The sequence below is a fragment of the Meles meles genome, chromosome 3, assembly GCF_922984935.1.
Source record: "Meles meles chromosome 3, mMelMel3.1 paternal haplotype, whole genome shotgun sequence".
Taxonomy (NCBI): Eukaryota; Metazoa; Chordata; class Mammalia; order Carnivora; family Mustelidae; genus Meles; species Meles meles.
Window position 1 is genome coordinate 62,751,688 of NC_060068.1, and position 27,926 is coordinate 62,779,613.

The 27,926-nt window shown below is 41.4% G+C and overlaps 1 protein-coding gene across 3 annotated transcripts in view; it reads right to left on the reverse strand.

Annotated features, from left to right (window-relative positions):
• Positions 1-5,084, reverse strand: part of ERAP2 (endoplasmic reticulum aminopeptidase 2) — a 39,229-nt gene extending 34,145 nt beyond the window's left edge. Inside the window, exons 1-3 of one of the 3 annotated variants that reach the window (XM_046000908.1) lie at positions 4,666-5,084; positions 2,974-3,056; positions 1,265-1,959 (exon numbers count right to left, since the gene is read on the reverse strand). In XM_046000908.1, coding sequence (XP_045856864.1) covers positions 1,265-1,818 — 554 coding nt within the window. In that variant the 5' untranslated portion in view covers positions 1,819-1,959; positions 2,974-3,056; positions 4,666-5,084. Of the gene's footprint in view, positions 1-1,264; positions 1,960-2,715; positions 2,842-2,973; positions 3,057-4,665 lie in introns of those variants that run through there. The other 2 variants (XM_046000909.1, XM_046000907.1) reach the window with 2 other exon arrangements.
• Positions 5,085-27,926: the final 22,842 nt, after the last annotated feature.

Sequence of the window (27,926 nt, forward strand, 5' to 3'; positions counted from 1 at the left end):
TGGCCCTGGACAACCAAAGCAGCCACTCCATGGATCACTGATGCTTCCTTTTCTTCTAATTTCATGTAACTGTCAGAAAATTCTGTCTGTTTTACTATCCAAAACAAATGGCAAATTCAATCACTTTTCTCCATAAGCACTGCCACTAGCTTGGTCCAAGACCCACTCATTTCTTGCCCACACCACTGCAACGACCTCCTTAAATAATTACTCTCCCCTGTGTCCCCCTCTCTGTATCATACTCACAACATACACTTGAGCTTTATGGAGCATACATCAGATCATAATCTCCTGATGAATTCCCACTGCACTGGAGGAAAAGCCTAAACTCCCTACAAGTGGCTCAAAGTCTTTGCCTGATCTGACCCCTTTCTACTCTACTTCTCTCCTTTGTCAGTGTCCTTAAGCCATGCTGGTCAGTCAGTCCAACCTCAGAACCTTTGCACCTGCTGTTCCTTTGTCTGGAGATACTCTACCCAAAGATGTCCTCATGATTTTCTCCTTTTTGGAAAAAACAAAAACAAAAATAAAACATTATTCTCAATTTAAATGCATCTCCTTGACAAGGACTCTTCTGACCACTTAGATCAATGAGTTCCAATCCCCAGCTACACTTTCTTTCTATTACAGCACCTCAATTTATTTCCTCCTTAGCATTTATCATTTACCTTGTCCATTTAATTTACTTTCTTGTTCTGGTTGTCTCTTCCTACAAATCTCACCACTCTACATTCAATGCCTAGAACAGTGCCTGGCACATGGCATATGCTCAATAAATGGGAGCTCATGAAATTGACTATATTTCTCAATTCTGCAAACACACTTGATCCTGCCTTCTAGATTTGAGTCATGCCATTTCTTGGGGAATGTACACACACTCTCACTTCCTTTCTTTCAAACCAAACCTCACTTGTGGCTCTTTCTGGTCTCAGGTCAAGACTCACCTCCTTTGAGAAGCCTTCCCTATTTCAGCTTTCTGTGCCATGACCATCCTTCCCCCAGCAAACCAACATATCTGTCTCAACACAGTCACATACTGGTCTCTCCTCCTAGTCATTCTCCCTCTAGCTGTTTATGCCTCAGCATTCTGTGTTCTCATCTTCACTGATATTTCCTTAAGAAACAGCAGAGCTGCTGCTTCTTCCAAGTTTCCATGGTTTATGGACCTTTTCAAAAATGACTGCTGAAACGTGCTCCTTGGCAAAGAGCTGTAACCCATAAGGAAATTATCATAAGAGACTAATCAGCTAGAGCGATGTCCTACCTTGTTTTACCACCATGAGTTCTGTATGTGCTTTTATAAAACCCTTGAAAACCATTGGCTAAGTTGGCCTGGAAGTCGATAGCCACAGAGTATCTCAAATCAGCCATTAGTGCCTCTGGAACCAACAGTGCAATTTGTTGATGAGCAGGATAACTCAAAACATTCAGCCTTTTTCCTGGTTTCCTGTATCTCAAATCTTCCTCTGACTGAAGGATGACATTCATGATTTCAAGGTCTTTGCTGTGCAAGATGATGAATTGGGTGGCATCTCTGACCAAGACTTCAATCTTCTCAGAACCAACAAAGTCCAGGGAGGTAAGATTTGGATGGACCAAAAGGTCATAGTGGAGAGGAATGACCACCCTGGGAAGCCTTAGCTCGTTCCAAGGAAATGGTTCCCCATTGGTGGCTATGGGGAAATCCCCAGGGTCCTTATTGAATGGATCAATAGATGATGTTGAAAATTGAGAACAAATGCATATCTTGGCCATAATGGCTGAGCAGTAAAATCCTATGTAAATATTAAATATCAGTTTTCTGCATGGATTGGCCATTGCAGAAGAATGGATACTAAATCTGTTCTCTAGAAGACAAATTAATATCCAGACGAAGTCTCTTAATTCTCTATAGCACTGTACTCGCTCCAGTTATATCACACAGGATCTGAACGATACGTTTCAATAAACGGATTTGACCTAGAAGGAAAAAAAAATTCATAGCATGTAGAAAATGAGTTCAATTAATAAATTACTCTTTAAAAAAAAGTATGTGAATGGAGAAAACCTGCTTTCATAGAAAGAAGCCAAATAACCACAAAATGAAGTAGAAATTGAGCTATCATTTGATTATTACTAAAAATCCTGTGGAGGCCAAATGAAAGGACTATGCCTTAAAATTGTATGTGTAGAATTCCCTCTGCATTCCTATGCAATGAACTTCAGGCAGGTATGTAAATTCATTGAGTGGTAAATGTTTTTAATGTTTGGCTACACCGTTCTGGCTGTATCCTGGACACCTGAAAATTAGCTGCACAGGTGGTCTCTATTTTGTCTTGAGTCACAAATCTATATTCTTTGCATACCAGTTTTAATTATTAGTGGCATTGAACTTCACCTCTCTCGAATAAAATTATCTGAATGGCCTTATTCTATGGCTGTTGTTGGAAAGGATGCTGGTCAACGTATATTTCCAATATATCAAAAGCTAAAGAAATAAAATTTGAGTTTATAATATTCTTAATGAGAATACTTAAAAGTTGTTTTGGTGTTCTTCATCTTAGGCTACCTTTGAAAGTGCAATTAAATCAAACTGAATTCACTGCCTCTAAATAGAACTAAGATCATTTATCCTTATTAGAAGGGAAAATCACAAAATATAAAATGAGGACAAACAATATTGTTAGTTTAGGTGATTCAACTCTGACTCCCACCCAGCCACCTGCTTCTACTTACCTCCTCCCAGCTCCAACACAGTCCATGAACAGTCTCCTTTCCCCCCCTTTTTTTTTTATTAGCAGGCCCTTCAGAATTAATTATCCAAACAGTTGCTTTAATTCTCCAATTTGTTATATTATGGCAGACAAGCATGTATTGTTAAAGGGACGACGACAACAAAAAAGAATGGTAAAATAAGATTTCAAAGCCAAGATAAGGAAACAACTTAAGGTGCCATCAATAGATGAACAAATAAAAGTGATGTGGTACATTTACCTGCAATGAGATGTTATTTGGCCATGAAAAAGAAGGCAATCCTGCCGTTTGCAACAGCATGGATGGAACTTGAGGACATCATGCTAAGTACAATAAGTCATGCAGAGAAAGATGAATAAATATTATGTACCAGGTTTGTGTGGAATCTAAAATAGCTGAACTCAGAGAAACACAGTGGAGTGGCAGCTCCCAGGAGTTGTGCGGTGGAGGAAATGGGTACAAACTTTCAATTAGAAGATTTAGCAAGTTCTAGGGATCTAATATACAGCATGGTGATTACAGATAATCGTACTGTATCTTGCACTTGAATGTTGACTAGATTCTCACTGTCCTCACAAAAAAGTAGGTCCGTGACTTTCTCACCACTAAAAAGAAGTGGTGATTATGAGATGGGATGGAGGTGTTAGCTAATGCCACGGTGGTAATCATTTTGCAATATAAAAATGTATCAAATCAAGGTGTTGTACACATTATTTTTTTTAAGATTTTATTTATTTATTTATTTGACAGAGACAGAGAGAGTATAAGCAGGACAAGCAACAGAAAGAGACAGAGAAGAAGACTCCCCAGTGAGTGCAGAGCCTGATGCGGGGCTCCAATCCTAGGACCTTGGGATCATGACCTGAGCCAAAGGCAGACGCTTAACCAACTGAGCCACCCAGGAGCCCAAAGTGTTGTATACTTTAAACTTACACAATGTTATAATGTCAGTTATATTTCAATAAAGCTGGGGAAGATTTTTTAATTGAAAAGATGATGACACTTCCATCTTTTTCAGATAAGCATTAAATGATGGCTAGGGGTGCCTAGGTGGTCAGTCTGTTGAGCATCTAACTTGGTTTCAGCTCAGGTCATGCTCTCAGCCCCGCATTGGGCTCTCTGCTCAGTGGGCAGTCTGCTCCTCCCTCTGCCTCTGTGGTCTCTCTCTCAAATAAATAAATAAAATTAAAAAAAAAAAGAAAGAATTCATGTGAAGAATTTGGCGTAGTGCCATAATTAGTATATACAAAGCACATAATGAATGTTAAATATTAAATTATTATTGTGATTACTATTACTTGAATTCTCTGGCATAGATTAAGGACTATTTCTGTCCCTACTTGTAGCAGACACACTCCAAGAAAGCTGTATTTTACTGGTAAGACTGGAGAGAAAGGTCTTGCTATTTACTCATATTCGTATAGCCTTTAACCTTAGATCAGTAAGGACTTGAAAAGCCAACTAATATGTCTTTGGTGTCCTGGTGAAGAAATTGAGGGGAAGTGATTTTCCCAAAATCACAAGGGAATTTTCAAGCAAAATTGGGACGAAAATACAGCCCTTGACCCTTAGTCTGGGGGACTTTCCTTTATAACTGCAGTGAAAAAAACGCCATGGGATCCAAGACGGGAATTGCAGGAAATGTTTGGGAAAAGCTAAGAAATCTCCGAAGAGAGAGTGAGTCAGTAGAGCTGAAGGATTCTTTTTTTTTTTTTTTTTTTTGAGCTGAAGGATTCTTAAATCAAGTCCCAACCTTAACCTCACACACATGCCCAGGATGTAGTGCCAGATTCCCCCACCCCCTTTCCCCGGAGCCTCACTTAACATGACAAGATCTCAATACAGCAGTTTTATACCTTAAGTTCCAGTAATTATCCTCACTGAAAAGTTCTGAGTCTTAAGAAAAATGGAAGAGAAGTGTTGAGGAGTTACCTTAATCCACGCTGTTGCAGATTTGAATGAAGGGGAATTCACTTTTGATTTCACTTTCAGTTCTGGTAGGACCCGGAACTTTTCATGCTTACTGATTACAACACTGGCTGGTTCGTTAGAGCATAGACGAACTATAGAGGGACTTAGGACAAGAGCTTTAGTCCAAAAGGCACGAGACTTCCCCCTGCTTCAAGCCCTCCTCCGTCCCCTGTGAAAGGCCCATATAATTGTTTTAATTCTGCCCCTCTCCAGTTTGTTACGAAGTCCTTTTGATTCTTCACTTTCAATTTCTTTCTATTCAAATTTTAAACAATTCCCCTAGTCATTAAAGTAGTCTAGGTCCTCATTACTCCTCACAATGGCCTTCAATCAGGTCTCCCTGGCTCCTCAAGGTCAGGTCCCCGCAGTTTACTGGTCTGGTGCCAGCCCCCGACTCATCCTTGACGCTGCTGCTTGATCATGGCGCGCCCAGCTTCAGACCTTCCTGTGGTTTCGTCCTGTTTACACAGAGAGGCAGGTCCCCATGTGGAGACCACGGGGGACCCCACGGACTCTCTCATGCTCTGTCTGGTGGTTTTGTTTAGATCCTAGTGCATTAAAGGACAATGCCCCCACGCAAGTGTTATTCTCAAGGGAACATAACAAGCTTGACTCTTACTGTCCAACAGCCCGTCCTCATATTCTGGTGTTCATGCCTCGTCCTGCCACACATTGGAATTTGCAACCCGTGCTTTGGCTCAACATTCAAGTACTGCCATGATTAGATCCTAGTTAAATCTCACGCCTTGATTTTTTTTTTCTCTTTCGGTTTTTTTTCTTTTTCCATGTCAACCTGGATAAATGATTTGATAAAGCAGAGGAGCGAAACCTCCACTGTGCTAGAGGCACAGGGTTGAATGGGGCCCCTCAGGGTGGCATTGTGTGTAGTTAGAGGGGCACCGTGGGGTGGGGAGGTTGGCTGGAAACGGGTGTGTGTTGGGGGGAAGGTGGCAAAGAAGAGAAGGCACCACTGGCCGACGCTTGGGTATGTAATTCTGCAGCAGGGGAGGGAAGGGGCAAAAGTTGTAGAGGAATCTGGGGGTACGACAGGGCCCAGCTCAGTGTGTGCGTGTTCTTAGAACTCTGCCCCGCCCAGGAGAGCAGACATGATGAGAGAGAAGGAGGAAACAGGGTTCGGGGACTGGGCTGCAGAATCCTACAAGACAAAGTTGAGGAAGGTCTAGGTGACTTCCCAGCTTATTACTTAGAACTGTTTCTCACCAAAATGGGATCCCAATTTTTTTTTTTTTTTCTGATAACAGAATAAGCTTTGGGATGTTTGTGGCCCAGAGAATTCACATATCTCACTCTTTGACTTTACCGTGACCTTTGAACCATTCCTCGTTCAGACTCTCCTTTTTGGCTCTCTCTAACACAGGCGCACTGTTGGGAAGGCTGAGTGGCTCAATCGGTGAAGCGTCTGTCTTCAGCTCGGGTCCTGATCTCAGGGTCCTGGGATCGAGCCTCATGTCAGGCTCCACTCAGCGGACAGTCTGCTTGTCCCTCCTCTGCCCTTCCCCCTGCTCGTGCTCTCTCCCTCTCAGTTAAATAAATGAAATCTTCAAAAAATATAAAACGATAAAAAGTAAAAGAAGAACACTTCTACCTGCATCCATGCCTGACGGCCACCACCCAGTGTCTATTACCTCCGACTGCTTAGTTTCTTCCTTCCTAGCATTTGTCTGCGTCTGATACTGCATTATCTATTGATGTCTGTGTTCATCTGTCTTTCCACTAGAACATAAGCTTCTTGCAGGCAGGGAGTTTGGCTACTTTGTTCACTCCCAATGCCCAGAGCCTGGCCTCTCAGTTCATAGCTGCTGACTGAGTGAATGCATTTGCATTATTTTCCTTTTTTTTTCTTTTTTCCATTTCAGATGGCCCTGGGCTCGCTCCATGCTTCAGGCAGACAAGGGAACTTTACATCCATGGATGCCCCCAGCCTGTCCCCATCTTCCTGAAGCTTCACTCTACGTGCGAGACACATCTCTCCATGTCCCCTGTGTAAACCTACTTGTCACAAGGCAACTACCACCTTGGAAGTGACACAGGCTCCCTTCCAGTCCTTAACTATGGGGACTTGTTCCGTTAGTGCTACTGACCCTTATCTTCTGCTAACAGGTTTGTGCTTCATATTCTTCCTTCAACGATCAACTCCTGAAGGCCAGGGGCCAAGCAGCACACCTCCACCTCTTCCCAGCACCCCACAGGTGTGTTTACCTCATAGGCCATCAACAAACAATGACAATGAATGAGTGACAATGAATTTTCCAGAGAGTTGAAACTTATTTGGCAAAATGTTCAAAGATTTTTACTTATTTCTAAATGGAAAATTTCTCAAATATATTACAGATGTTTCCATCCCCTTAGGGTGTTCTCAACAGATTTAAACTTTAATGACTCAAGGTTTTGTTTTTGTTTTGTTTTGTTTTGTTTTATTACAAACTGGACCTGGAATCAAGAGAATTGAACTTGCCATCTTCTTAAAAAGTAAGTTACTTCCTTATGTCCAAATTAGAGACAATAATTCTCTCCTTAATTGTTACAGAGGGTTATTGTCAATGTCAGAATCAATTTGAGACAATAGGTAAAAATCAGTTTATAAATGTTTTATGAACTTTAAAGTTGTTTACATGCATATTACCTTGGTAATAATAATCAGTGACTATGTTATGGTATAATAAAATGCTGCCCTTGAGGCCAAGGAGATACAATAAATAACGCTATGTTGCTATATCTTTTTGAATTTTTTTGAATTCTTTTGAACTGGGTACTCTACAAAGTTTATTTCAGTTCCTCCATTATTATTAGATTTGTATTTACTTTCTATTGTTACCTTCAACTGTCCCCAACCTCCCCCCTAGAACTGTTTCAGGATTTTTCCTTCAAGAGTGCTACAAGTTGGGGGCACCTGGGTGGCTCAGCATCTGCCTTGGGCTCAGGTCATGATCCCAGAGTCCCGGAATCAAGTTTAGGGCCTGGTCAAGTCCAGGGTCCTGGGATGGAGTCCCACTTTAGGCTCCCTGCCAGTGGGGAGCCTGTCTAAATAAAAATTTTTTTAAAGGGCTAAATGCTGAAAAATGAACAAACAAAGCCAACTGGACATTATTGGAGGCACTCAGTTGCCTTAAAAATTATTTCCTAATGCTGCCAGTGTTGTAGGTGGTGAGATTTCGGCAGAAACAAACAGATAAATAGCCCTCCTGACAGATGACACATTACTGAATCTCCTTCTCCCTGTTTTGCTAGCTTGGCTGTTGAATTTTCTCCCCTTAACACACGTACAGCTTGACCTTTGTCAGTGCTTGATGCTATCACTCTGAATACCCAGCCAGCTGACGGTTCTGGAAACCACTTCCTCTTCTCAGCCTCCCATCTCTTTTCAAAAGGATCTCTAAAAATCTCTTGAGATCTCTAAAATTCTTCACAGTATGATTACTATGGCTCTGTTTATTTGAAAATAAACAGAGCCAGAATCTATAAAATGGTTTTAATATTTTTAGTTAAAAAAAAAAAAAGAAAAAGAAAGCTTCTGATGGTACAAAGACCCAGGGCCTATGCAAAATATGGAGAGAAGGGGTTGGCGTGGGGGCGGGAACATGAAATTCACCTAGTAAACACATTCTGTAGCTTCTTTTAAACTCCCTTAGTTTCAACAGAAAAGGAGAAGAGTATAGTATCAGAATTTTAAACCAGCAACTGACAGGAAGGCGGTTTTTCAAAAATTGGTATCTTCCGGACGCCTTCCGCCACATTGATTAAAAACAAAAACAGAAGAATGCAACAATAAAAATCTTACATTGCTAAAGTAGAACAGAATATTAAGCAGACCTGACATTAGACAATTGTACCACATTTAAAAATTTTCTTTAATAGCCGAATGAAAAATGCCGGTGCTTCTGTCATGTTCTAAATACTACCTAAATAGCTGATGACTCATTTTCTTTTTTTTTTTTTTAAAGATTTTATTTATTTATTTGACAGACAGAGATCACAAGTAGGGAGAGAGGCAGGCAGAGAGAGAGGAGGAAGCAGGGTTCCCGCCAAGCAGAGAGCCCGATGCGGGACTCGATCCCAGGACCCTGGGATCATGACCCGAGCGAAAGGCAGAGGCTTTAACCCACTGAGCCACCCAGACACCCCTGATGACACATTTTCAAACAGGAAAATGGCTGCAAAAGAGAGCCGACGCTTCTGAGCTTCTTAAATACTTTATGTCGAAAGGCGATTTTAATGCTTCCAAATGATAAAACCTCCTGATTAAACCAAAACACGTTTCTTGGTTTCCTACTATTTAATGTCCGTAAGACATTATGGACATAAGAATGTCCATAAGAATTTTCACTCCAGCCAGGATAGAGGAGGGACTGCTATTTCTCCTTGCACTTGAGACAACCAAAAAAATGGACACAAGACAGTTTGCAAGACGAAGAGTGTCGGGCAACTGGAGGCAGCGATGATCCCAGAAGAGAAAGAAACAAATGAGGTCAGCCCTGCCATTGTCCCAGTTTATTGCCCTGAGGGATTCCACACACGGTGCTTGGAGCGAGACCTCGGGCAAAGCCCAGCAGACATTTTCTGCTGAAGAGATGCAGCTGAGATTCTGGGAAAGCAAGGAAACTCAAGTTCGTAGGAAAAGTACTGAGAAGATAGAGGAACAGAAAGAGAGAGAGAGGGTGCTTTGGAGATCTTCCAAAGTTTCCACTTGAATATTCAGCGGATCACTGATCAGCACATGAGTGTGCAGAAAATGCACAGAGATAGGAGCACTGGCAAGGATCAGAGGTAATGGTACCGGGCTCCCACACCCAGGCAGAAACTGCCTGCGTCTGCCAGTCCGACTGGAAAACCTCAAGATCAACAAGCCAACAGCTAGAGTACCCAGAGGGGTCTTGCCTCAGTGGGAAGGAGCAATTCAACCCTGTCTCCCAAATCTTAAAAGCAAGATCCGAAAGGATCAAATCGTTTTCAAGTAGCTTAACTGTGTCCCAGCACAGAGCTCAAGAAAATGTGAGTAATAGAAGAAATCACCACCCAACTGGGTAAAAAGGGGAGTAGCGATTTTTTTTTAAAGATTTTATTTATTTAATTGACAGACAGAGATCACAAGTAGGCAGAGAGGCAGGCAAGAGAGAAGGGAGGAAGCAGGCTCCCCGCTGAGCAGAGAGGCCGATGCAGGGCTCCATCCCAGGACCCTGGGATCATGGCGTGAGCCAAAGGCAGAGGCTTTAACGCACTGAGCCACCCAGGCGCCCCTAGCAGCGATTTTTTTTTTAATAAGCTGTTTTTTTCAGTCATTGCAGTAAGAGAGAATGCACACATGGAGAGGGGTGGACATCTCAGAAGGCAAATGCTGGGAAGGACATCTTAGAGTCTGTGTCAGGTGACCAAGAAGGGCTTCTTCTTCTTCTTTTTTTTTTTTTTAAAGATTTTATTTATTTGACAGAGATCACAAGTAGGCAGAGAGGCAGGCAGAGAGAGAGAGGAAGGGAAGCAGGCTCCCCGCTGAGCAGAGAATCCGACATGGGGCTCCATCCCAGGACCTTGGGATCATGACCGAGCCGAAGGCAGCGGCTTAACCCACTGAGCCACCCAGGCGCCCCAAGAAGGGCTTCTTGAAGCAGGGCCTTGTTTTGGTTCAGATGATCTCAGTGGTAGGGCTACTTCTGTAAGGGGGTTTCTTAGTAAGAAAGGAAGACTGGGGCACCTGTCTTCAGTCTAGCTCAGTCGGCTAAGCGGCTGCCCTTGGCTCTGGTCATGATCCTGGGGTCTTTGGATTGGGCCCCACATCGGGCTCCCTGCTCTGCAGAGGGCCTATTTTCTCCCTCTCCCTCTGTCTGCCTCTCTGCCTACTTGTGCTCTCTCTTTCTCTCTCTGTCAAATAAATAAATAAAATCTTAAAAGAAAAATAGGGAGGGAAGAGTAGACCAAGGGTAAGGCTGTAATTCGTAAAGAGACACCACAGTCATTCCTGTGGGTCAGGATATGGAGGTGTTTGGTCATTTTTGGGCCAGGAACAATGTTCATGTTTTGCCTGTGTTCAGACATGAGTCTGAAGTTAGGCTTTTTTGGTCTCCGTCGATCGTAGCTGTAGAGTGGGTTTGTCCAATGCTGTTCTATGAAATAGTTCGTGTTCAACAACAGGTCAACACCGAGGCCTGGCTCTGGGCACCAGGTCAGCTCTTGGGGGACAGGGACTGCTTTTTTCTTTCTCATTATGTTAAGCAGGTCTTGGACTCCGATTTTGCCTCCCTTGGTCCTATGAGGCTGTCAAAAGCTTAGCTCAGCCTGTTTCTTTTTTCCACCCCTGTAAATGCCCCTGGCGTGAAAGAATCCTTACATCAACCCACCAACATATCTGATCGCCTTACAGCAGTTCCACAATTTGATGGTCAGACAATTAAGTAGTTTTCACTCCACTTGGGTTTAGTCCTCTCTCACCCTACACGCATCACACCCTTCAGCTTTCTCCCTGCACAATCCAGAGTATCATCTGATCATGTTCTTTATATACAAATTTAGCCCCTAACAAGCCCCACCCTAGCTCCTTTTTCCTGCTCCTTTGGGGTTCCTGTGACTCTCCTCTTTTCTTTCTTTTATTTTTTAAAGATTTATTTATTTATGTTAGAGAGAGAGAATGAGAGTGAGTGGGGAAGGGACAGAGGCAGAGCATCTCAAGCAGACACCTTGCCAACCTTAGAGCCCCACACGGGGTTTGATCTCACAACCCTGAGATTATACCTGAGTTGAAATCAAGAGTCGGACACTTGACAGACTGCGCCCCACCCAGGTGCCCCTTTGTGACACTCTTCTATGAAAATTCTGTATCCACCTGTTACCCTCTAATAAGTCTGTATACTAAGTAAAAGTGGGTGGGCTCAGAGTTATACTTCTGAAAATATGTTCAGTAAGCTAATCCCCAATTTTTACCTAAGAAGAAATAGAGGCCTTTTCTTTCCACTCGTGTCCTATGTTTGTACCTCCATCAAGCCAAGTACTGGTACGAAACAAGTCAGTGTGCAGTAGGTGATGATGGGAATATTTTTAAAATAAACAGTTACCAACTAAAGAAACCATAGATTATAGTTCTAAGGGCATTTGTGTGCACTTTAACACTTAGCTCTCTGGATTTTATTGAAATTATCAAAACAGACTGGTCACCTTGTCCTCAAAGCCAAGGCAACCCTGAGTAACCCTAGGATTTTCAATTCCACATCAATGTCATCTAGTAGCCAAACAATGAACTCTATTGAGAGAAGAGAGCAAGAGCAGTGGTAGCCTCATCTAGTGGTGACAGGTGTAACTGCAGAGAATCGATTGTCCTACCACTTTGCCTTTATGCAGACATACATCCCCTGGCAAATTACACAATCCAAAAAGCTCTAATCAGACACATTTATCTAATGCACAAACTAGACCTAAGAAAATCAGGTTTATAGATAGGCTTGGATTTCTGATAAGTTGAAGGCTAGGGGTCAAAACTCCTAGGATTCCAATAAATCAAATGTGGATACGTGAGTAACTCTGCTTTGGAGGCAGAAGCTTCATGCTGTCAGTAGGAACATTAGAAATGGGGTAGCTGGACCTCCCTCTAACTCGTACTGATCGGGCGCTTTCAAGTTCATCACACTTTTTTTTTTTTTAACACATAGGATTTTTTTTTTTTTAAGATTTTATTTATTTATTTGACTGAGAGATCACAAGTAGAGAGGCAGGCAGAGAGAGAGAGAGAGGAGGAAGCAGGCTCCCTGCTGAGCAGAGAGCCCGATGTGGGTCTCAATCCCAGGACCCTGAGATCATGACCTGAGCTGAAGGCAGAGGTTAACCCACTGAACCACCCAGGCGCCCTCATCACACTTTTATATAGAAAATTTTCTACAAGATGCAAATCTTGAGGGCTTTTCCTCTGTCTGTAAGAATGTTCCGAAGCCTTTCCCATTATCCAGATAAGCATTTCACTCATACAGAAGATACAAGGAGTATCAAGGAGGTCACATATCAGTTGAAGGGGAAGGAATGCCACATTCTGTCAGGGACCAGATCCTCATGGAGTCAGTGGTGTAATTCACATCTGTTAATTATTGACTAAAAGACCATAGACAGAGGGTGCCTGGGTGGCTCGGTCTGTTAAGGGTCTGCCTTCCGCTCAGGTCATGATCCCAGAGTGATGGACCCCACATTGGGCTTCCTGTTCAGCTGGGAGTCTGTTTTTCCATTTGCACCCTGTCTTTGTGTGCATGCTCTCTCTCTCTCTAAAATAAATAAATATGGGGTGCCTAGCGGCTTAACCTACTGGCTCAGTGGGTTATGATCTCAGAGTCCTGAGATCGAGCCCCGAATCGGGCTCTCTGCTCAGCGGGAGCCTGCTTCCCACCACCCCCCAGCCCCCCACCTGCCTCTTTGTCTGCTTGTGATCTCTTTCTGTCAAATAAATAAATAAAATCTTTAAATTAATTAATTAATTAATTAATTAAACCTAAAAAAAGAAAAACCATAGAGTTTCAGAAATAGAGCACAGAAAATAAACTAAAATAAAATTTTAGCTTTAATCTATGATTTGTTCTTCTTTTTTTTTTCCTAGAGGGAAATATATTTTTTATTTTTACCTCCAAAGTACATTTTTTGTCATTAAAAATTTTTTCCAAATAAAAGATACTTCAGTTTTCTCCTCCATTTCCTCCTCCCTTTTTTCTTTATTGGCAACCAGGTTTATCAAATGGACACAAGTCCATGAGAGTTGAGAGAAGGAAGAGTTCCCCTCCCACCCTCTGCTCAAGCTCTTCATTTTTCCACCTCTTGTTTTTTTCTGGATCTTTTCTACAATCAGCGAGGGATGTAGGCAGCTGGAAGGAAAGAGACAAAATCTTTATTTCTCTGGTACTGTTTATCCAACTTTTTCTTTGTCATTGATGTTTTCTGTGTGATAAGCTTGTATGTTTCTCTCTTATGAATTTTCTCTTAATGTTTTTAGCGCTCTGCTCATATCTTGAGTGTCTTTCAAATTACTAGCTTAGATTTGCATATACCTACCAATAAGTTTCCTACTGAACACATGCAGTTCTACAAATTTCTGAGAAGAGAATTTTACAGTTTTAACCTACGTCTAAGTAAGTCACTAAAAAACAAAAACAAACAAACAAAAAAACCCCAAAACTAGTATTGTTCCTTTGTCCAACTTATCAAAACTGTCCAATATTCTAAGGGAATTACTTTTGAACTTCATCTTCAAGAGATCTGAATCCAAATAATCAGGTATAATAGAATTCACTGAGGAGCAGAATTCCTTTTCAAAGTATTATATCCCTCCAAGGGTTTATACAAGTCTCATTTATAATTGATTGACCCCTAACATTTTGCTTTACCATTTCATGTTGTGAAAAATAACCTTAAACCCTCTATCACAGTTGAAATATGATTTTTGTTTATCATGTGATGATCTATTTCTGTGCAATTTATAGCAACCTGAAGGACATAAAGGGAAGCAAAGCAAATCGGAGACTTTTCCACTATCATCTCTTCTGTACTGAGAAAAATGTCATTTTCAATGTATGTTCACTTTCCTTGAAGTGCTCAGAACATCAAGTATTACTTTTAGAGAAGAAGGAAGCACCTGTTTGCTAATCTGAAGGAAAACAGGAAGACAGACATGAGGGTTCTACATATTTAGCATAGGTTAAGAAGCTTTCAGCTCAGTTATTCCATTAAAAATAAGGCAATCTTTCTGTTTTGGAAGCTAACAGAGCTTTCTGCTTTTGAAAGTGTCAAATCACCACCACTTACAGACAAGTGAGTGTGGCAACATTGTTCATTTCCCAGCTGTTTGCTCTGGATACATTTTGGCAGAGTGCCACCAGGGACTGTAACCACATTTGCCCTCATTTGAAGCATTTTGTGTCCCTGTAAATGTGAATATGTGTATGTGTATGGATGTTTCCTCCTTATAAAAATCACAATAATATACAGCCAGTAAAAAATCAAATGCTACAAGAATTACAATGAAAAGCAGCAGAAACTCTCTCTACTCTTTCCTACTTATGGTCACACTTCCCAGAGGTAGTCATTTGTAAGCTTTTCTCTTTTAATTTCTGATGGTTATTTCCCCAATTCTAAATAATATTTGGGGTCACTATATCTCATAATAGGGTCTTTTTAGGGTCTTTTGACTCCTGGTTTGAAAAATGAAGATTTCCTCATTTTCTCCTCTTACTCCAAGTTTTATTATTCTTATTTTAGTTCCTCTAAAATTTCTTTATGCAATACACATAAGCCTTGGTTTTTGCTTCTATCAACTTTAGACATTATCTCTTTAACCTCAAATATGTGAGACAGCAATGACTAAAATTTACTGGAGTTTTACTATTTGCCAGACATGGTTGTGAGTGTTTTACATGAATTATCTTATTGAATCCTAATAGCAGCCCTATGAGGTATCATTCCTAATTTATAGATAAGAAAAATAAGATGTGGTGCTTAGGGAATGCCTTGCTTCAGGTCACAAGGCCAGGAAGGTGGCAGAGGGACCAGGTAATCTGAATCCGAACCCGTTACCTTCCATATGAGGGTATTACATCCTGAGTGTCCCTCCCTCCTTCCTCCCTGTTCCACTTCCACCATCTATCAACCAGATCTTCACTTTTACAGCATTAAGGTAGATAACATTCCCAGTCTATTATGTAATTATATTTAAATCTTCTGCTTTTTTCCTTAGAGGTCAGATCCAAAATGATTATGAAAATCATAAGTACGTTTACATATTGTGACTATGCAAATATTATTCTCAGCAGAACTAAGAGGTATGCCAAGATTATATTTTCTTCTCTATCTCCCCCAAATATTTGAACTCCTTCCTTCTTTCATTTCTTCCTTTATATGCTCAAGAAACATCTGAAAGCCTACTAAGTGTTAGTAAGAATTCAGGGAGAGGAGGTAGAGATGAAAACAATGAAAAATACAGTGTTATCAAACCCATGGCTTCTGTCCCTTAGAATTTACCCTTAGTGTAAAATTTACAGTGCACCTGTGGTCAAGGAAGGGTTTGAGGAGGAGAGAGGATATAAACTGGATCTTAAAGAATTTGAGAATTTGGAAAATTGGTAGAGGGCACATAAGGAAATGATATTAAATGATGGAGATAGGATTTTTTGTTTGTTTGTTTTAAGAAATGAGATTTCTATTTTGCCTGCTGAGAAGCAGGGGTTTACGCTGGAGAGGTGCGGCAGGTGAAATGGAAGCTTAGTTGTATGCGGCTTGAACACCTGGTAAGGATTTCCACATAGAAACCAGTGGGTGTTAGAAATGTGAACGGGAGCATATGAAAAATTCAGAGTTGGAAGTTGTAAAAAAAAAAAAAAAGCGATAAAGTCTTTACAGTGGATGTGTCTGTTAAGAGAAAATATAGATCAGGAAGAGGAAGGGACTTTTGGTGGACAAGGAAAGGGAAAGAGAAGTAGAGAGGTCAGGGACAGGGGGCAGAGCCCAAGAACATGACACAGAAGTCAAGAAAGGAGAGACTCTTTAGACTGGGTGGGGATGACTCAGATCACACCTTTAAGAGATGACTTAGCTTCAGAAGGTAAAGTCTGAAACTTCACTGCAAAGAGTTAAGAGAGTACAGAGGGAAAGCAGCTGCTGGAGTATGGAGGCTGTCCTTTCCAGAAGCTTCCAGTTAAAAGGATGAAGAGAAGCAAGGCAGTGGTTGGGGAGGGAGCGGAAGGTGGGCAAAGGTTAAAGAAGAGCCTTTATTACAGTAGGAGAAACTTGAGCATATTATTGCACAAGGGAAAAGTGAGGAAAGGACGGAGGAGTGAGATCCTGGAGGAGGCACGAGGGAAAGGGGTGGAAGTCTAGCTTTGGGGATTAGTCCACGAAATACGCCTTGCAGGTTTTTTCCCAAAGTGCATTGGAAAACCCTCGGAGGCTATTGAGCAGGCTATTGAGCAGTCCAATTCACATTTTAAGACTGTAACTCTGACTGCCATATGGAGGATAGATTGGAGCAGGACAAGATTTGATGGTTCTCTTTAATACATACAGCCCATCCTGGGGTTAGAAATGCCGCCAGTGAATTTTCAGTGCATACCAGAGGGGCGAGCAGGTTGGGAGAATCTTAATTTGAACCAAATCTAATTTGAACCCTGATACTCAAGAATCCCATTCCACATTTCTAACGTTCAGAGTGCTGTGTGTAAGTGACTTATGAAAGTGCTAAGGTAGCTTGGTACCTAAGAGAATGAGCTGTGGGGTCCAACAGCCACCACTTACCAACTACTATTCTGCATTTCCTCCCTGGGCCTCAAATGCCTTCTCTGGAGGTTGTAGATAAACACGGCCCACCTTGTTCTATTTTTATGGGTACTAACGAAGGAGGCCTAATATCTCAACAATTACCATACAAGGACCCTCTTTATTGCTTTTCCACATTTTTTGACTGCCTGCACGATTATTTACTTACATGGTCAATCTACAGAGGCTTCAGAGAAGGTGACTCTGTTGCCATCGGGAAAAGACCAATTGACAGCGAAACAAAGGAAGTCCTTAGAACTCAGGAGCTACTAAAAAGTCAACCACTCACCAGACTAGGATGGAGACTTTTAATATCCCTTGTTCATAACCATCTAAATTTCAGGGAATTTCTGTCAAAATTTCCAAATCCTATATGGCTGCCTGTCACACCCTAAGGTACTTGCTAAGAGCTACCTTCTGATCGTCTGTGGTTGTTTGGTTACCCTCACTCCCAGGACACTTTTACCCTGGTCAGGGGCCTCGATTCCCCTAATTAGAAGGCAAGTTTGTTCGATTGTTTACAGATTTTCAGAGTTCACATTTTATTGAGACACAGCACTGGTGTGACAATGTTTTGTCAGCTATAGAGCTTAGTAGTACTGATGACCTTTTCTGAAGATTGCTATAGCCCCATATTTATGGGACTGATTTTTTGGTTCAAGCCAAGAATTATGCTCTATGTGGGTTCACAAATCATTTTAGGATAAGAAAGGTATTAGGATGCTTTAAATTGCAAGTGTATTTTGATCAGAGAAAGTACAGAGCAGAATGACTGCTGGGTAAATGCCCAACAGTTTCCAAAAGGATGTTGCCCCCCCTGCCCCCGTCCCTGTCTTAGCAGAGTGCTGAGCACATGGGCTTTGGAGTTAAGTGGCCTACATTTAAAGGCTGGGTGAGGAACTTACTTCAGCTAGTTGTTGAGAGTCTGATGCCTCAGTGTCTTCACATACAAATAAGGGAGGATAATTTAAGTACCTACATAGAAGAGTTGTAGCACACGATCAAATGTGATGGGGTCTGACATAGCCTAAATGCTCAGTGGGTATGAGTCATTGCTTTTACTGATAGTGACCAATGTTAGCAGCATCAGGGGGAACGTTCCGAAACCCACTCAAGGCTTTTGGAAATACCTTCCGGTATCTTTGGAGCTGCTTATTGGCCTTAAGGCCATCACCATGAAATCTTTTTTTTTTTTAATTTAAAGATTTTATTTTTATTTATTTGACAGACAGAGATCACAAGTAGGCAGAGAAGCAGGCAGAGAGAGAGGGGGAAGCAGGCTCCCCGCTGAGCAGAGAGCCCGATGCAGGGCTTGATCCCAGAACCCTGGGATCATGACCTGAGCCCAAGGCAGAGGCTTTAACCCGCTGAGTCACCCAGGTGCCCCCACCATGAAATCTTTAAATGAGGTTCAGCAACTATTAGTCAAAAGCCACTTGGATTTTTACCTAATCTGCATTCAGATCCATTGGGTGATGTTTGCTCTTCAGAAATTCTTCCTGAGAGAGAGCTCTTTGTCTCGCCGGAGTGTTAGCTGCAGATTGCCTTGCTGGAAGATTCGTGTCTTCATTATCTTTGCCACATCAAGGTATTAGTGGAGAAAACTCACACTGATGCCAGCAGCTTTGGGATGCTGCAGGAGGTAATAAGACCAGTAGCTCTCATGGTCCTGGGCACTTTTTCACAAATCCTTTTGCTGTGAAATGATTGGACACATTATTTGTGGGAATTTGTGAAAGGATTTTCGACAGTTTGAATAGTTTTTAGAAGACCCATAGAAATAGATTGAGAAATTTCAGAGGGGACAACACCTGCAGAATCACATCAGCTTCCTGACCTTTCAATGATTGCTCTGTTCCATAGATAAGTAGCTGTCTCTGCCTACACTATTAAAAAAAAAAGTCCACAGGAAGTCTGTTGACCTGTCTTGCTCACTTCTGAATCAAAGTCCTATAGTAGTACATTAAATTGGTGCAGCAACCTAACGGTAAGGGAGGCTGGGAATTTGAGTCTAACTTCCTTGGGGCAGTGGGACTGAAAATGTGAGATAATTGTGCTAAAAACACCAAATAGCCACCAAACGACATAGGCCTGACAGACTCTTCCACCTCCCCTACTAATCCACCTCCCTGGGTTCTGTACAGCTCCTCCTCATGGAGGTCTTCCATAAACTGCCTGTTGTTGAAGGTCCTTCCCTCGATGGCCTAGACTAGATTGGGTTACCCACACTGTAAGGTCATAAGGAGGCCACGTCTGTTTTCCTCGGCACTGTTGCCTTACTATCTGACACAATGTGCTTGGCCCTCAGTCGTCACTCAGTAAGTTTGTTGAATGAATGTAAAGCTATTTCTTCTCTTCTGGAAATCTGCCCCAATACCTCCACAACTACCCATTCAGGCCTAAGTTATAATTAAGACATATGAAATACTGTCATATTTGTAGATAAAATATATCTTGGAGCTGTATTTTGTCTCAGTAGGTTGCTAAATCACACACATGGAACGCTGTTCTATGTCAAGTTACTAAACTGTATAGTTCAGCCCAGATGCTCAGGGAAGCCATAGGCTGGCCATTCTTTTTTTGTCCTATATTTCGGATTTGCCCTATATTTCGGATTTCTTATGTGAAAATCCCTTCAACAATAACAAAGCTCTGTTAACCTCACTGATTTTATGGGGCTGGGGTCATTAGGTCAGAGTCAAAGAAACCAGCCAAAATTGACAATGTCACAAATACCACCAATAATGCCATTTATATTTATTAGCTTTGCTTTACAGTCAGAAAAATACTTATATATATATTTTGCCATTGATCCTCAGAACAATTCTGTGCATAAATCAGGGCATGTATTATTTCATTTTGTGGGTGAGGAAACTGAAGCTCCATGAGGTAAAGTGACTTGCTGGAGTCTTTAACGGTGACCAGTGGGAAAGGTCAGGGCAGTGGTGTAGCCTTCCAACTCTGTCCAGGGTGTTTGCCCTGTTGCCATGCAGCTAGAGTTACCACTGAGACATAGGATGAGTCCGTTCTAGAAAGATATGAGCAGGGAGTCCTTTACCCCCCAGAGGAGAACGTCTGTCTTGGTTGGGCCAGTTTAGTATCCCAGAACAGACAGTATGGAAGTTTGAGGCAGCTCTGTAGCCAACTGCACTGTTCTCTTTACTCAACATTCACTTTTAAGAGAGCATCTTGTTGGGAATAGGAAGCTGAAGCACAGCCCACTGGTGTGCTTGTGACCTGTGTCTCCGAGGAGCTTTTGGTCCATATGGAATAGAGCCCAGGTACAGCCTACAGGGGTCAGGAAGAATGTTCATGTATGACTCAGAGAGCCAGTTCTGCAAACATCTGATGCCTAGGAAGCCAGACCCTGGGTCAGCCTCCATGCGGAAAGAGATGATTGAAATGTGTCTGCCTCCCACGGCGTGTGCATGTGGACAAGGGGCACAGGCGTGGCACTGGTCTAACATGACTTTCACCTTCTTCATTTGTAAGCATAACAGCTAATGATACGTTTTGAAGGTGCGATCTTCAGAGCGAGGCTTCTTGGAATTCTTTTGGGGTGGATACTGTTTGCTGTGTGTGTGCCTGTGAACCAAGGACGTGGGGAAGTTTGGAGATGCTGAGAATATACTGCCAGCATTCCACACCTCACTTTTATTTCATTGTTAATCTTCTGTTCTGGAAATGAAGTATTAGCTATATTGACTATTTATTTATATACCGTGATTACATTAAGAGATTCTCTGGGCTCTTTAAAGGCAGCATATATAATAAGTAAAATGTTGGCTTGGGGGAGACTTGTCATGTGGTATAAATCGAGTTAACTTTATTACTGAAGATAAATACTGTCACCCAAATTTAAGGTTCAGAGAAATATGAGAAACAGTATTCTTTGGCATAAATCTCCAAGTCAAATGACTGTCACGGATCATCAAGTTATTAGCTCAAGGTTTATTAGGTGCAATTATGTGAAGAGGAGATTTATAATTGCACCACAGCTCAATGTTTGCTGTAGCCAAATTGATCAGATACAAATGATCACCTATTGAGGCTTAAAAGCAAAAACATGTTAGAAGAATCTAGCCTTCGGCCTCTTTGACCCTCCAACCTGCTGTTCCCTGGTCTTGCTCTCTAAAACGCCTACCCCGAACCTTGCTATCAGGCCCATTTTTAACATATTTTGGGGACCTGATCGCAATTTCATCCTTTGGACATGATTTCTATTATTTTCCCTCTCGCTCTACTTATTTTCTTCCTTTTTCTCCATCCTGATCCCTCGGGATCTGCCATCTAGAGCTGGACATAAATAAAGTATGTGTGTTCAGTCAGGATTAAGATTAAAATAAACTGAACATAAAACATATATTCTCCCTCATATCTGGCTTTTAAATGTAAGCTTACTTTGAAGTAACGGCAAACAATACTGTATTATTGCTATGATCCTACCTCTAACTCAAAAGCAAGGGCATAGGGTATACAGTAGCAATTGTACAGTCTCTGAAGCCAGCCCAGCTAGATTTCAAGTAAGTTACATCTATATTTCCTAGCTATGTAACTTTGGGAAAGTCACCTAATTTCTCTTTGCTCTGTCTCCTCATCTGTAAAACAGGAATGATGATGATGTAACTGTTTTTCAGGGTTCCATTAGAAGTATTCATTATTTTTTTTTATTGGCATAGAACTGACACACAATGTTCCATTAGTTTCAGGTGCATAGTATAGCCATTGGACAAGTCTACACATAATGTAATACTCAGCACAAGTGTAGCTACTGTCTGTCACCATACCACACTATTACAAGAAGTATTACTATTTTTAAAGCATCGTTATTGTTTTCCTCATCGTTACATTAAAATTTATTGAGAGTTTTTTTATGTGCCGGCACTGTGCTGGGTGTTGAGGAGAAAATGGTCACAAGATGCCATTCCTTCCCTCCAAGTACTCACTTCTAGTTGCGGACACAGCCAAACAAAAAGACAATAATACCGGCGTGATGAGTGTGCCAGGGGTAAGCCAAGGTGCTCCAGAGCACACAGGAGGCTAACCTAACCTGGCCTTAGGGAATCTGAGAAGGCTTCTTTAAGGAAGTGACATGACATCGAGTCTTGAAGGATGAGAAGGAGCGAGCCAGGCAAAGGGTGGAGATCACATCTTAAGCAAAGAGAACACTAGGCTGGTGGGGGATGGGGGGTTGGAGGAGAGTAGGTCACACTTGGGGGAACAGCAAGTGGTTCAGAGAAGCAATTGTAGTAAGGCCTAAATTAAAAAGCTCATAAAGCCGAGGCTCTGAATGAAGAAGCCCAACTGAGGGCATCAGGATACAGAAAGCCCAGATAGGAATCGGGGTTTCTGGAGAAAGGGGAGTAATGAGAACTGGTCAATCAGTGTCCATAAGATCCAGCAAGAGGTAAGAGATGGAAAACTCCGCAGAAAGTGAAATGGGTAAAATGGGGAGATTTATATAGGAAAGCTAGTAGTTTCAATTTGATATGGTATCACGTGGAAGAGACCCAGGAAGAGAGTACCCCAGTGAGAACAGTGTCAGAGATGCAGAGAGTGGAAATGGACCAAACCCCACTGAGAGGTCAGCCGTGGATCTGTGGCCTGGTTAATGGAATGAGAGTAGCAGAGCCGAAGTCACAGCACAGCCCACATGAGTCACTCCAATGAGAGGTGAACTGGCTCTTAAAATGTCCCTGGGAACAGGATGGTCACCAGGATATGAGGTAGGGTTTGAACATGCTCTGGGAAGGTGGCGGCTGGTGTCAAATTGCTCAAACCCTAGCAGACTGAAACATATTCATATCCCTGAAAGACTAATAATTTATCCCCTTCCAAATTAAGATTCTTCAAATAGTTTTTCAAAATATCTTTATGGGGAATGTTGACTTCTTCCGGTGAGGAAGGGAGAATAGTTTTACTGTGATTGTCTCGGCCACCCAGCTGGGGTTACACAGTCATTCCCAGCACTGCCCTTATCAAGACCCACTCTTCCTTCTCTTTCTTAGATGGCAGTAAGTTGAACATGTTGCTTGGGTCTTATTCTATTTTCTCTCTCAAGGATTTTAACACTGTTCCTTCTAACTCCATATAGTGGTCTCCTGGATGGAAGTTGCAGAAAATACGATTTTCCCCATCAGGTGTCATGTCCAGTGATGTTTTAGCTGGGGGGAGGGGAGCATCGAAATATTTAGTAATTCTTACTGCACATATATAGACCACGGACCAATGAGGATGGTGACTGCCTTAGCACACAGCAAAGCCTCGGTGCCCGCTGGGCCAGGCATTAAACCTTTCGTCTCTGGTTGGTGATGAAGTTCAGAATGGGGTGAGGTGAGATGGAGAATTTCTGGAAGTTGTAAGGGAGAAACTAGGGAGACCAGGATGATGGTCTGGAGACTTGTGGGCTCAAGGAAGCTATATAAAAGTCTTTCAATATTTTAGCAACTGGAACAACTATAATGTGCATACCCGTGAACTATCAGCCCTGATCTTGACACATACATCAAAATTTGTGACCTAGAAAACTCTTTAGCTCTCCTATTTTTGAGCCCAGCTTCAGTGGCGGTAGGAGAGGTGCAGGGGTAGAAAGGCAGGTACGTAGTCCACATGCGGAATGTTGGGGTTATACCTGAGAAAGAAAACACAGACCCACAAACATATATGTGCACACGTGTGCTATGCATGTGTTTACACTAATTACCAGGGAACAGAAAATCACCTTCTTCTGTAACTTTCCATCCCCTTTTACCTACAAGATCAAGAAGGAGATGTCTTGGGCCTCAAATTCAGTTGACTGTGGAAGCAGATTTCAGTGTGGTTCAAGCTGTTGAGTAAGTGGTAGAGAGGTGGAAATGACCCAAGTGTGGCCAAAGTTGTGGTGCAATTGCCTCAGATTGGCAGTCAGCCAAGGTTTAAAAAATGTCATCATTTTTTTTTTCCCGACAAAGTGCCTCATTGCTGAGTTATGAAAAGGAACAGTAGTCTTCACGCTAAAATCAGAGGTTGCTGTGCAATTCCCTAGGGAAATCCCACCAGGAGAATTGATCTGGTCATATCTCTGCCCACCCATCTAGGCTGACCTTTTCTCCAAAGCCTTCTTGACACACAGTTGTTTCAATAACAAGAGATACAATGTATGCTATGAAAGTATGTTGATAGCTACTGTTTATACTCTGCAGTTCAATGTCATTGAATATTTTTTCAACTTTCTCCATACGTTCAAAGTACTTTTGCATAGGTGAGAAGGCTTAGTGGTAAGTATCATCGCTACAGTTGTTATCATGGTCATGCTGATGCAAACTTACAGGCCCTTCTCCCCTACTGTGTTTTCCTTTAACACTGATTTATACATCGTGTTTAAAGATAAACTGAGGCATATTGAAGATTTTAAGCATTTATTTGAGCAACACTCAATTTGAATCAGGCAATGTCAAACTGGGCATAGTCAGGAGTGTGTCTGTCACAGACAGAAGCTAGGGGAAAGACTTCTAGAGAGAAGAGGTGGAAGCAAAGCAAGAAAATTATTTGGCTGTAGCTTAAACATTTATATCTGGGAAAGCGTCATTGTCTGTTTGTGATTGGTTGTCCTTGGGTTGCCATTTCTTAACCTTGAGGCATTTACAAGCTTATGTTTCGGACTGCCCACGTAAAGTGCTGAGGTATTAGAATCCCCTCAGTCTCATGGCCTCCATGTTTAATTAATTTAATATATATATTTGTAAATTGGAGAATGAGGTCAATGTATTATGGCAGTTGTGTGAAGGCTGCTCTTGGATTGCATTTTCAGTTTTGGTGAAACTGATTTCTGTGGAAGTGCCTGTCTTCAGGGACTTTATTTCAAAAGGCGAAGTAAGCATGACTCAAGTGTAAAGGGCCACTGAGATTGGAATGACTGAGATTCTTTGGCAAATGCCCATGGAATTTAGCTATATTAGTATAATTTCCTATTAGGATTTTAATTGGTTTTGTTTTGCATGTTGATTTCAAAGTTGCATTGGTTTTGACTATTCTGCCCTTAATGCTATTTTTCCCCATAGACCCTGTTGTTTTTAGTGTGCAATTTTTGCAAATGCAAAATTTTCAGGAACACATAGAATTGTTACTGTAAATACATATCTTTGTCACTCAAATAAAAAAGATGAAATAAAAACCGGGAATGTTCAGAATTCTTTTACAACATTGGCATTCATTGATTTGAGTCTATATATCTGCTTGATTTTATATTTATAAAATTTATATTTTTATTTATAAAAATATATTTATAAATCTGAGTAAAATTATGGGCTGCTGACTACTTCATCAATATCTGTTTACATACTTGGGGTGTCTATTGAAAAAATGCACAGTACTGATTTGCATCAATGTACAATCTTTTATTGACTTTTACTATCTTCTAGATGGCCAGTCTGCTAAATACATTGCATGATCACCTCATTTGTTCTCACAACAGACTTAGGAGGTTGATATTATTACTTGCATTTTATAGGTGAGAAAAATAAATTTTCAGATTAGGTAATTAACTCTGGGAGCACATCTGTATTTTTGTGTGTGTCTTCAAGACTGCTCTCAGGCAAGAGAGCAGGATTATTTAACTCAAGATGGGGTCAAAAATGGCAGTGATTACAGATTTCCTCCAATGAAGTAATGTCTTTTAAAATCCCATCTTTTACTGTTCTTTCTAAGTAAATTCTCCCCCCCCCCACTTTGGACACAAATGCAATTGCTAATGATAATAAGAGTTTGCCTGACTTTGCTTACCTTTCTAAGCTGCAGGAAAGCTACCTTTTCTTAGCCCTCTAAAGTACTTTGAGGTTGATTGGACTTCAAACTTGTAACACTATCTTCTGTTACCTTGGGCACTCTTCTCATAAAACAGAATCTTTAAAGATTTATCTGAGAGAGAGAGAGAGTGTAAGTGGGTGGGGGAGAGAGAGAGAGAATCTCAAGCAGACTCCACAATGAGTGCAGAACCCCATGTGGGGTTCAATCCCACAACCCTGAGATCATGACCCGAGCTGAAACAAGACTTCAATGCTTGGTTCATTCACTGAGCTACCAGGAACTCTCTCACAAAACAAATTGTAAAATACTGCATGGAGAAATCAATCTTTCCAAAGCCACATTTCATTGTGAATTTCAAATTTACATCTACACTGGCCTGGGTGGGAAAGGAACTTTGCCTTTCCAGCTTTGTTCCCTGGTTTATAATGTGCATGACTACAACTCAGATCATCCAATCCCTTGCTGGAGGAAAATGGGTCCACTGGGCCAAATTAAGTTGATAACAGTTGCCTTTCTTACCTAACAGGTGCCTTTATACCTTCCAGTTCTTGGCATCTGCCCATCTGTACCACGTTTAATTAGAGATAAGTATACGCAACATTGGAACTGACTTTTGGAGTAATTTTTTGGAATTTGATAGTGTACATATTCATAATATGTGTGAGGCTAAGGCAAATGTAGCCTTTTTGAATTGGACTCATATAGTCAGATTTGCCTGTAGACTTCTGATCTATTTTTGCTACAGTTTAGATTCTGTTCTCCCTTACCTTCTGTCCACAGGTTATTTCCAACCAGAACAGAGAGCAACAACATCTACCCTGGAACCAGGTGCCCCAGTCCTGTCCTTAGAGAATACCGACTGGTCTTTCCTTCCTTTTCCTATCTTCTAGACTTGAAGACAGATTGGCTCTTCTTTGTTTTAGCAGAGCTTCTGGTCTTCCTCCTTTATCTGCTTAACTCTGTATGTGAACAATGAGGGAAACTGTGCCCACACTCCCAGCTCAGGCCAGTCTCCCAATTTTGCCCATGAAGTGAATCCAGGGACATGATTTTTAGCCACATAAGAGAAATGTTTTAATAAAATATTTTTACAAAATCAAATTTAAAGTAATCTACCATCTACTACATATTATTCTGCCTTATTGTGGGTAGAGTGCATTCATATTTCAAGGTAGATGAATCATAAGATAATTTAAAACAGTTTAGCCATGAAAATCCCTGCAGCGTGTGCAGAACTAAGATTAAATCTAAGGCAATAATAATTCCGTGTCAGGAGAAAATGAATATATTCATCAAGGTACTTATTTGAAAAGTAATTGAGTTACCATTTCTATTCACATTGCCATCAGAACATTGTAAAACTAAATTTAAAACTATGGGATTGTAATACGGTTTTTTGAAAAATCTATTTTAATTGTCAGACTTGACTATGAGCCTCTGCATCTAAAATAAGTTATTTTTTCAAAAGCAAGAAAGAACTAAACTATATTTATGGGAATATAATACCATTTTTGTTGCTGTTAAATAGAGGTCCCATGACTTGCCATAAATCTTAACTAGAAAATTCTGGGAATGAGTTTTTCCTCAATATTTATTTCCAAACAAACATAGGAACGTAAGTTTCTTGAACCACAAATCTAGATATGCAAAAACTGTATTTTTTTTTTTCTATAACTGGCTTGAACTTACTGAACTACCCTGAGTCTCAAATTCACCCAATCTAGAAATTCAGGAGTCAAAGCATGGTTTTCTTAGTGGATTTTGGGATTCTGCCTTTCTCGTTCAGAGTTTATTTTCTATCTGGAGATGGGGATGGGGATTTTTGGTCCCCAAAGATTGGGGATGTTAGAGATAGCATTCTTGTCTCTGGTAGGCATTTGTCCTTACTTCTCATAAAAATAATGGTGTTCATCTGTGTTTTCTGTGCCAGACATTATACTCCTGAGTATATAAGGTCAGAAAAATGTAGTGACACTCTTTTTGCTACAGCGCATCCAGAAATCTAAGAGCCTTGGTCCATTACAATAGAAGTGGGGAGATGCCTGGGTGGCTCAGTTGGTTAAGCGGCTGCCTTCGGCTCAGGTCATGATCCCAGCATCCTGGGATCGAGTCCCACATCAGGCTCCTTGCTGGGCAGGGAGCCTGCTTCGCCTCCT